At 37.9% G+C, this 11,533-nt stretch overlaps 1 protein-coding gene across 12 annotated transcripts in view; it reads right to left on the bottom strand.

Annotated features, from left to right (window-relative positions):
• Window positions 1-7,677: 7,677 nt before the first annotated feature.
• The window catches only part of LOC109414371 (POU domain, class 3, transcription factor 3-like), a 146,881-nt gene continuing 143,025 nt past the window's right edge, over window positions 7,678-11,533 (bottom strand). For all 12 annotated transcript variants that reach the window (XM_062853118.1, XM_062853113.1, XM_062853122.1 and 9 more), the window contains one exon: window positions 7,678-10,990. In XM_062853118.1, the coding sequence (XP_062709102.1) occupies window positions 10,550-10,990 (441 nt within the window). In that variant the 3' untranslated portion in view covers window positions 7,678-10,549. The remainder of the gene's footprint in view (window positions 10,991-11,533) is intronic.

Below are 11,533 nucleotides of genomic sequence, written 5' to 3'. Positions count from 1 at the left end.
AGAATAAAGTTGGTCGTCGTCTGTACTAAGTCGTGTTAAACTTTAATCTTTTCTGCTATCGAGCTATCGTGCCAGAACGTTCCCGTTGTGCTATTTTTGTGTGCTGCTGTTCGTTGGGTTATCTCCGGCGGCGTTCTGGTGATTGTGCACTCTGGTTCTTGTGAGACGTTGGCATTGCATGTGCTGAAGATATCGGCTCGGAGTGTATTTGGACCGCCAGCTAGGGTAGTGGTCTTAACCCTCTACTTCCCATGGTTGCTCTAGAGCACCATCGATTTTCGACGAACTCGAGATAAACGGAATCAGATGAATATGATGCAATAGTTTTTAGAATATGATTGTAATCCCATTAGGTAAACCGAACTCCCAACTACTTGTTTCAATAGTGGAACTATTGATAAACAATCAAAATACTATTGATTTACAACTAAATTTTTTTTTGTTGCTTTCGAAAATTTCGGCCAATTTGGAATAACTTTTGTTCGAGCACTTTTTTCGGAAACGCTTTCTTGGCATAGAAATAGTCGTTCAAAGTCGTGGGAAGGAAAGGGTTAAATTGAAGCCCCGAGTAAGCAGCGGAGTGGTGAAACCTGAAAAAGAACCACAACGTAGGGGATACGCGCCATCACCTCCTAAAGTTCATTATCAGCACAAAAGTCGTACACTAGGTGTAACACACGCGATCCCGATAATGTGAAGTATACTTGCTTACGAAGGAACTGTATGAGCTCAATTTCAATGTATATTAAAAGGCTTCGAAACGAAAAGTTTATAAAATTGGTTTAAAGTTTTTCACCCCGTACAAACTGTTTCAAAATTGACCCAATTTTCTCCGATTTATTGTAATTTTTCTAATCATCGTAAAAATAATCCTAAAATAGTTCCAAAAAGCTTGAATTCTGAAGATTTTTTTGATAAGATCAGCTCAAAATCGGCAAAATTGTCACTTATACTCCTTTGCCCCTTATTTGAAATTGAAATTTTTGCAGAAAATATTAGTAATTATACTGCCGACGATATTTTAACAAAATTTTTTGAAAGAACAGTATATGATAAAACAAGGGAGAATTTCGGATGAAGATTTCTACTGCATATAACACTTATAGAAACTGGAACAGTTAGACACAACAAAAATTTAAAAAAAATCAATATTAAATTTAGCAGCAGACAAACTACTGATGATTAATTGAACAGTTATCTTAAAAGAACAACCTATGTTTTAAAGAAGGGAAATTTTAATACAAGAATTTTTTTTTGTTTATATTAACGTGCAGTGGCGTAGCCAGAAATTTGCTCTGGGAGGGGTTTTCGATGATCAATATTCCCTTTTTTTATTTGACTCTCACATTTCGAAAAAATATGCACTGAATTTGAGCCATAGATTCAAAATAGCGGCGCAGCCGAAAAATTTTTTCATCACAGAGTGTTTTACACTGGAATTTTGTTCCAGAAATTGTGGCTCTGGGGGGGGTTTTAACCCTAAAACCCCCCCCCCCCGTGGCTACGCCAGTGTTAACGTGTATTTTAACTTAAATGCTAATTCTACACTTATTTATTATAAGAAGGTCATCAAGCAGGCTAAAGAGATTGTCATTTAGTAGACGCATGTCAGGTCGAAGTACATTGGGCCGAAGTTTATTAGGCCGAAAGTGTCGTTTGGCCGGATGGGTCATCTGTCCGATTGAGTTTAAAGCCATGAACGGGCAATTTAGTTACATGATTTGAATGTATTATATGCATAAACGTCATATGAACTACCTTTTTTTTAAACAAAGGCAACAACCCTTATGAAATAGCCTGTTAAGAAAACGAGAATAATAAACCAGTTTGACCGGCAAAAACCATCAATATATCCGTAACAGTCAACATCAAGAAATCATCTATGTGAGAATTGCCGAATTAAAATCAAAGAAATTTAGAATAATTTTTTGACATGCTGGCTACCAATATGAGACCTATTTCCTTCTTTTATTCGTGGACTAAACCTTCTAGGTAGTTCTAAATTCAGAGATAGGTTGATGTTGAAGCTGTCATTATTCTATCAGACATTTATCCTTCTTTGAAACATAGGCGGTTCTTTCGAGTTATAGTGATGTGGGAAACAGTGCACTGCAGTGGCATTATCCCTTGAACTCATGATTTATTTTCGGTCAAACGGCGTTCGGCCAAATGATCCTTAACCCCAGTATCCATCGAATGCACTAGGCTCGAGAAATGCTAGAAAAAAACCAAGGAACTCAAAACATCTTCTAAGACTTCGAAAACAAATTTGAACATCTTTTATAAAGAAAATTTAGAAGACAGCTAAACAACCCATTTGGCTTAACGTACTTTGGCCTGACGTACTTTGGTTATGCGTGCTTCGGTGTTATGAGCGGATCCCCCTAGTTGTGTATTTGAGTCATTACGGCCCACGTGTACTACGTCAGCGTGGTGAGCGTCAGTTGAGGCACGAAGAATGTTGAATAGGAGATGCAATAGAGCACTGCATGAAATTCTCTCCTTCTCTTTCACTCTTACAGAAATTTTGTAAACAACAAGGCCAAGAAACGTCAAAATCCCATACAAAATCAAAACAGTGCAGTGCCCTATTGGGTTGTTTAGTGCATTAAATATTGCCATTTTCTTTAGACTAATCGAAAGAGCTTATTTTTCTAAGTATAAGGTGATTTTATTGCGTTTCAATTCGTTTGTTTTGATTGTTGAATAAACAAAATATTTTCCCCATATAAACTTTAAATGCATTTTAAAAAAGTTCCCGGGCACCAAAAATGAGGGAATTTTGGGTTTCGACTAATATTTGGACGGAGATTCCGATTATGCAATAATCTGGATACCCATAAAGAATCCAATACTCTTTTAAGGGAACGGTATATTCTCGGAAACATTTTTCGGGGAAATAACTTTCGGGAACACTGCATTTGGGGTATTGGTTTTCGAGGAAATGTCGTACAATCATTTTTTTTATAATTACTTATTCTCACAGTTACGTACACCCGACTTTTTTGCACGGGTCGATTTTTGGCTATAACTCCGTCAATTTTTAATCGATTCACATGAAAATTTGTACACAAGGAGACATCGTCAGCACTATCCGTATACGAAAAATCAGTCTGCCCAAGCAACACACATGGTTGCAAAACAGTGACGGCAGCGTATGTAAGAATTGCACAGAAGTCACTGTGACTTACTGCGCAACCCATACATACGCTGCCGTCACTGCTTTGTAACCATGTGCTTGGGTGTATGTTTAAAATTGACTGAGCTATGGCAGAAAAACGGCCCGTGCAAATAAAAAGATCGGGTGTATGTTTTTTTGTCACGTTTTTCGTTCTTGGATGTTTCTTGTAACGTATACAGACGCGCCAACTTGGTCAAATTATTGGGGGGGGGGGGGCAAGCCTGTTTTTTTCTAGTTTTTTGTATGGGGAAATTTCAAAATCGTCAAATATTGGGGGGACAAGCATAGGTAAGTTGGCGCCTATGAACGTATACTTTAAATTTCAATGGCAGGATTTCGCCAACCGTCAGTTTTTGTTCAAATATACGCAGTTCAAAATTTTTAAAATTTGAACTTTTACACCCATAGATATAGATGTATTCTATATCTACGTGATTCGTATTTACCTTCCCGTTCCTTTCAAAAAATAAATAAATGATGACAATGGATTCCGTTTCAACACAATTTTTTCATACTCTTGTCGATATATTATTGTTGACATCATAAATCAATCTTTGAATCAATAGCATGTCGTCACTTTTGCTGATCACGACATTATATTTCTGCTTCCTCGAGACACTTTTGTTTCCATTTTCTGCTAGTACTAGCTGCTAGCCGTCCCGTGGCTTAGGGACAAAACGTCGAAAGACAAAACGTCGAATGCCAAAACGTCGAATGCCAAAAGGTCGAATGCCAAAACGTCGAAAGGGACAAAACGTCGAAAGGACAAAACGTCGAAAACGTCAAAAACGAGTAATCTAAGAAAATAGTGAGTTCTTTATTCTTTTAAAGGATACTCATTCTTTCACTTGTATTTGCAAACTAGTTCAGAGGGAAGCCTTCCTGAGGCTCCCTGAAACAACCCCTCAGGGTCGGCATGTTCCTTGACCAGTTCTTCGTGGGTAGGGAATATTCGCATTGTCGTATATAAAAAACTCACATCACGTCACGTTAAGTGTAAAATAAAGTGACCAGACGTCCCGGATTGTGCGGGACAGTCCCGGATTCAAGTTATACGTCCCGCATTGTAGAGTGTCCCGGAAATGTCCCGAATTTCAACAATCACTAACTATTTTTTTCTTGGCAGATATGTTAGAAGCACTCATTTAGCTGGGTATATTTTTAACGTTTGATCCTCAAATCAACAAAAAAAGGTGAAAATCCGCTCACAAGTATCTAAAATAATACTAGAAGAGTTCATCAGAGGAATCCTGGGGATGCAACCTGAAGAAAACAGAAGATTTCTTGGATTTTTATAGAGATTCTGAAAAATACTCGGTTTAGTTGCCATTTCATATTGAATTATTATTGAACCTTTTTGCTAAAAATCCCGAAGCTTTAATGTAAAACTGTGTCCCGCATTAGAGCAAAATATATCTGGTCACTTTAGTGTAAAATTATTTATTCCCGAATTTTCCGGCTTTTCTTCTCTTACTTCTTTGAGGCCCCTTCTACTGGCATCCAGTGTTGCACTTGAACTAAACGCGAGCCAAAAAGGAACTGAGCTTGGATGTGTCATCAAATCTTCCGTGCGTCCTGACCAAGGTGCTGCCCTAGGACTTTACGCCACAATGAAATGGGACATTTTGGCATCGGGCATTTAGATTCTGCACCGAAATCCGGATTTTCCAGTAATCCACGGTGACCGAACTGGTTCTCCCTCTCAATCGAATCAACCCAAGATTGCTAAAATTTGTGAAAAAATGGCAGACACATGACCATTTAAATTTACCAGGTACCAGGGTGCCATGTTTTGGCGGGTGCAGTTCTTGATCAAATTTTGAACTGAACAATGTTCAAATATGTTTGATCGCAGCGTGCCGTTTTTGAACTTCAACGCAAATTGATCGCGTTCAAATGCAACACTGTGAGTGCACACTGTCACGAATTTCCTTCCACAATTTTCAGCATTACGTCACAGCTTCCTTCAGGGTAGCTTCGATGGTAGCCTCTTAGCTATCGTCTGCCGGATCTCTGGCACCTTTAGGGTGGCGACGGCGATCATCGGGTGCATTGTTCCTTCAAGGGCGTCTGGTTTGATTTACGGTACGACTTGCCGGTACTTTCCATCCCAACGTAAGGGGTGGGAGGGAATGTCTTCCTCATTCAGAACCGGAGTTCTACTTGAAATAGCGGGGTTTTGACTAGCTGTCCTTCTTCGCAATTCATCCGGTTTTCACAGAATATAGTACTAGTACAACAATGCTAAATATCCTCGCAATAATCTTTTCTCAGCTAGTGGTTTCAACTGAAGCATTATATAGTGCAAAATGAGTCACTGACCTTGAGCGTTCGGACAGTGACCCCAGATAACGAGACAATGTTCGTGTGTCCCCGTTAATCAGATCGTCATTCTGCCATCTTGGTGGATCTACCGTATCACCACCCCTCTCAGGCTACCAACAGGATCGATTTAAAATCACACAAAATTTCAAAAAAAATCCACGCTGAACTTTGAACACATATACACTTTTCGACGTTTTGTCCTTTCGACGTTTTGTCCCTTCGACGTTTTGTCCTTTCGACGTTTTGGCATTCGACGTTCTGGCATTCGACGTTTTGGCATTCGACGTTTTGTCACCCATTCGTTCTCCCCATATTTGCTCGGAATCAAAAACATTTTTCTTCTAGCATAATTTTTCCAAAACTACTCCTGGACAAACGACTATGTTTTGGCTACTAGTGATTTCGATTGTACATTGCATTATTTTTTAACGGCTGATGGTTTGTTTTCAGTCCTTCAGAAATCTTTTACTAATACTAATACTAATAATAATAATAATACTAATAAGGCATTGTAAAATGCATTTGACAAAAATTTATCATTGGTTTGCATTTCGTCGCTTTGCAAAGTTTTCAAATATAGGCTCGCTCTTCAAGCCTGGAGCGCATGCATGAATTTGAGTCAAATTCGATAATAATCATAGGGTAGCTATCAAATTCGACGCAATACTACTTCTGTACCTTACCACCCACTAAATGCAACTACCTTAGTGGACTAATAACACTCAGCCCGCTCAGCAAGGTTCCATCATGCCGCTTAAAGTGTTGCCGCATATAATGCTTAGTTTGCTGAACTCAGTTATCTGGCTGGTGGGGCATGGGAGCCTAAGCTTTAACCGTTACTGCAATTAGACGTTACTCGATCCACAACAAGCGTGATCCAAATGTTTGATAATTGTTCGATCTGTGTGCTTAAAATATACAAGCTTCTAGTCCAAATTATAGTTCAGTTTCGCTTTATTCAGGATGTTTTCAAATAGTCAGTAATAAAAGCAAAAAGCGGAAATAGATCAAACCATTCTAAAAGGATCATATTCTTTTATAAAATTTAATTATTCCAAAACATCAGAAATTTCTGTTTCACAATAGAAAACAATTCCCAAAGCAATGAATTTAACTTAAAATATAGTGCAAAACCCGGGTAGAGGTGAAATACTGACGATCAAAATGTGATATCGTTTTGATTGATATAAGAGATAAAAGATCTGAAATATTTAAAATATGTTCCTGGAACATCTGGACAATATCAAAATTTGATATTTCAAGATCAATCCAATAGCTCACTGCTATTGGTTAGATCTTACAAAATCTAAATATGATATTATGATGATGTTCCAGGAGTATTTTTTGGATATTATTTTTAGATCTTTTATCTCTTATATCAATCAAACCAATATCACTTTTTGATCTTCATATCAAAAAATGCTATTATTGAGCTCTTTACTTCTACCCGGGAACAGTATGTTCTGTATCACAATAGAAAACAATTCCATAATTAAAGCGTGACGTACTTAATGGATGCTCTTCAACTGCGAATTGCACTTCACAAAATGGCGTTGCTGATACTCTGCATGCTGACTTTCTCTTTGCAAACTATTTCCAGATCACGTTTGTTAAAAATCGTTCACTACCACTGAGAATGATAAAAAATATATTTATGGCGGATTATAATCATTTTAGAGCCAAAAGAACCGCCAAATAAATTTTCTCAAAAGCGGTAAAAGATCTGCAGAATGTAAAACCACACCACAGGCAAAACGAAAGGACTCAACCTCTTTACTATTCAAGCAACAAAGCTTTCTAACCCATTTTGACATTTTTTTACGCTTGGTTGTCTCACAAACAGTGTACGCAGAATTAGGAGAATATGGCAAAGATCGCTTTCGAGTATGTTCGTATCAAAAATCGGTAGGAATATTTATCTCGCGTTTTTCACACCATCATTTTTGCATTGTTTTATTGCGCATTTCCCACCCCACTGGACCCCTTTCGCAGTTAGTATAAGTGCGGGAACGTGAATAAAACTGCGATTTTGAATCGAATCGTGTCGGTGTCTTCTGCGCACTTATGTGTTACAAGGTGCTGAATAAGTGCCCAGAAGACACCGAAACGATTCGATGCAAAATCGCAGTTTTATTCACGATCCCGCACTTATACTAACTGCGAAAGGCGTCCAGTGGGGTGGGAAATACGCAATACAACTGAAACTTGACTGTGCGGTATACAATAGTCTTATTACGTCTAAATGTTCATGAATTCATTGGTGGGAGTCGAACATTTCGGCAAAAAACCTGAAATATCGACACACGCACGATCAGCGATGCTTGTTTTATTGCCTTCATCGTCCGATATGCATTTGTTCCGGAGCGCCTTTGTTGCCAAGATGCACCGCTTTTGACAAAGCGTTTGTTCTTCGGCAAGATCTGTTTCTGCGTACCCTGCTCACAAAAATTTCGACCGGTAATTTTCCGATTCCGGTTAAGAAGATCGATTTTATACTTGACACGGAACCAAAACTGGTGCTAGTTTACTGAAATTCACATATTCCCCCCACGCGTTCAAAAAAAACTGTGTCTCAAAAGAAAACTTATGTGTCTCTGGTCTCTGACAGATTTTGGGCCGCTGAATCCGAATCTGAGCTCAGATTTGCTCCAGCACGCACAATTTTCAACTATACCTTAATTTATAGGGCAAAATATGCGATTTTTTAAGCACGAAAATATATTTTTTAACCAATCAAAGGTTAAATTGGTCAATTAACAGCTGAATTAACGACTCCTGCAAAATATTTCGTTTTACCAAATCGAATTTGATAGTTTTAAGCGATTTTTGTTCGGTACGATATTTCCAAAAGTTGCACGCAAGTTTACATACTCACATAAAATGCTTAAATCTATCAAATTTGCTTTGGTCAAACGAAATATTTTGTATGAGACATTAATTGAGATGTGAATTGACCAATTTATCATTTGATTGCTTGAAAAATATATTTCCATACGTAATGACTAGCAGTCAAAAAAGCCCAAAATCGCATATTTTGCCCTATAAAATGGAGTATAGCTCAAAATTGTGACGTGCTAGAGCAAATCTGAGCCCAGATTCGGATTCAGCGGCCCAAAATCTGTAAGTTTGCTCTTGAGACAAAAAAAATGTTGCGCTGTGTTATTACACGCAGAAAAATATTGCTTAGTAGAACTTAAAAATCCGATGTTTTGAATCAACCATTTTAGTACACTTTGAATTAACCCACCCATATGTTTGCTTCAATGCAGCTTTATTGTTGAAATAACAAAATTTCGAATAGAATAAAACATTGCATCTCCGATCGAGTTTCAACTGATTAAATTTGTTGTTTCAATGATGCAGTTTTAATAGATTCAACAATGTTGAATAGTTTAACTACAACTGTCATCAATTTGTTTACAAGACAAGTCAATATTAATAATGTGAAACGAAGTCCGTGGCTTCTGGGAGCATATTCTTTAAGACCTTGTGATTTAAAGTGCGACTTTTATCAAAATATCAGAAGTTTTTAGGGTAAGTTTATCATGCTTTTCTAATGAAGTACAATTTACATAAATGAATATTTTTGCAAAACATTTAGGCATCAATAAAAGCTGGTAAAACTATATATCTGCTATCCTGGGTGGAACGAACCAATTTTAGCATCATGACTGAAGCAGCAGGTAATTCATGAACATCTGATGCGAATGTACAAAATCTTAAATTTATTTTTTAAGGTTGCTTCTCATCCAGAATAAATCGAAATGGTAAAGATCAAATAAACTTATTCCTCGTCAAGTTTATTGGAACGGATCTCATCGCCTTCAAAATTACGTGTTACATATTAGCGAATATTAAATAAATCGTAAACATGAAACTTTTTATGCGTTGATTCAATAAACAAAGCAATAATAAATAAATCTCAAGTTCAACAACAAAAATTTGTTGTTTCAAAATCCTACACTATTCACATCAATATATGATTTTTGTTGATTCGAAAAAAGTCATTTTTAGTTTCAACAATATTTCCTATTTGTCTTTGACAGATGTCTTTCCATGCATTTTTAGAAACAACAAAATTAGTTTTTGGAATGAATGAACGCATTTGTCGAAATAAAAAATATTGCTGGTAAGCCCTGAGTCTACACAATAATATTCGTTGATTATATGCGGAATTCTTTAGACTTTACAATATTTTTTTTCTGCGTGTACACACGTTACACACAAATGTACAAGTTCTCATATATTTCATACGTACATACATATAGACCTGACGCATCTGCTTTCAGTTCTTCTAATTTCACTCATTTTGTCAGTCCATACACTTCCGAGGATTAGTTTTCCCAAACTGCACAAAAACGTTATAACAGTCACGTCACACGGATTCTGTAGGAACGACAGGAGAAATTATTATGCAACAAAACAAACAGTCAGCGACGCCGTCGCAAGAAACAGAAGTAGCTGAAGTTTGCTTAAGAGTTTTTGTTGAACTTTCATACAGCCAAAATGTTTGTTGGGAGTGACATACATGAACATCGACATCGCACTGCCAGTTCGGAAGTACCCAGGGCACTTAACGTTCAGGAGGACTGGGGACAATAAGCTAAGGATCAGATTCAGTAGAGATTGAACGTAGATTTAAGGGTGTGGTTGAAGCTTTATAAGTAACATACAAGTTGCCAAGATCAACCACCGACGAACCGACGTGACAGTAGTGTTTCAAAAGTGTCCTCTCTAAATTGAACTGTCGACCAGCGAGGCGAGCGAACGCTTCTGTCAAATCTGCGCAGATGCGAACCTTTTCCTATATGAACACACGGGAGTTTGAGGTCAAGCTATCGAATCAACGCGAACCGTTATAGAGGTGGCGGTAGTGTTCGGCTATTTTTCATCATGGCGCTGAGGACAACAAATTCAAATTTGTTTGTTCTAGCTGTCACGTCGGCTCGTCGGTGATATAACACTTTGTATATTCAAAGCAGATTTATTACATTGTATCATTTATTTTCAATCCTTCTATCCACTGCTTCTCTTCCCGAAAACTTACCTCCCATACTCAAATCCCGATCCCAGATCATTGAAACCCGGATTGAAGCCCCCTGCGTGACCACCAACCGGCCCAGACTGGCCATAATAGTGATGATGATGATGCACTTCGGGCTTTCCTCCCTCGTGATGATCGTAATCATCGTCGTAGTCCGATTCCTCATGATGGTGCTGGTGGTGATGAGGTGCGTTATGTTTGTAATCTCCAACCGATCCGGGAGAGTATTGGATGTTTGTCGGACGGAACTGTTTTCCACCAAGTCCAGCAGGCGAAAATCCTCCTAGGCCTGGTAAGCCACCTCCTCCGCCGAGGCTGAGCACGAAATTGTTCCTCCGAAGTTTGACTGCTCCATGGGCCACTCCGAGGGCGATCAGCAGAACCAGAATGGTGAATTTATTGCCCATCTTTGTGTTGAGAAGAGATGCTACCGATGAGGTCTAGTCACAGCAGCGGCAAAAAAATAATTAACTGGTATTAAACACAACGTTATCATTTTTATAATGAATAAGAATAGTGAGAGTGCAATGAACTGGAAAATGATAAATTTTCCACATCTACCATAAGAACTGTTTGTAGAATTATACAGAGCATTGTAGTATTACGCAAGCAAGTTGTAAGGTAAAGACTAGAAAGTGCAATGATGTAGTCTTTATCGAAAGAATGCTGTTGCAGTGGTTATCAAACATAGTCGTACCGCCCATTGTGTGATTATTTAAAACGGTTCTTAAATCTTGAAAAACGTGGGAAGTTTAACAAACTTTCAATCATAATGAAGATCTGAATTTTCGAAACAACCTAAGAACCTAAGACTTCAGAATTGTCATCGAAACTATCCGTGACCTTCGGACAAACATTCAGACCACAAAACCAAAAGTTACATTTTGGCTAATTTCAAACTACGATAATGCCAATTATGCATTTTATTATTCGCGGTTGAAAATCACTGTCAATCATTCAATTTTGCACTGTTATCATTGGTT

The sequence above is a fragment of the Aedes albopictus genome, chromosome 2, assembly GCF_035046485.1.
Source record: "Aedes albopictus strain Foshan chromosome 2, AalbF5, whole genome shotgun sequence".
NCBI lineage: Eukaryota > Metazoa > Arthropoda > Insecta > Diptera > Culicidae > Aedes > Aedes albopictus.
This window is presented reverse-complemented; position numbering and strand designations above follow the sequence as displayed.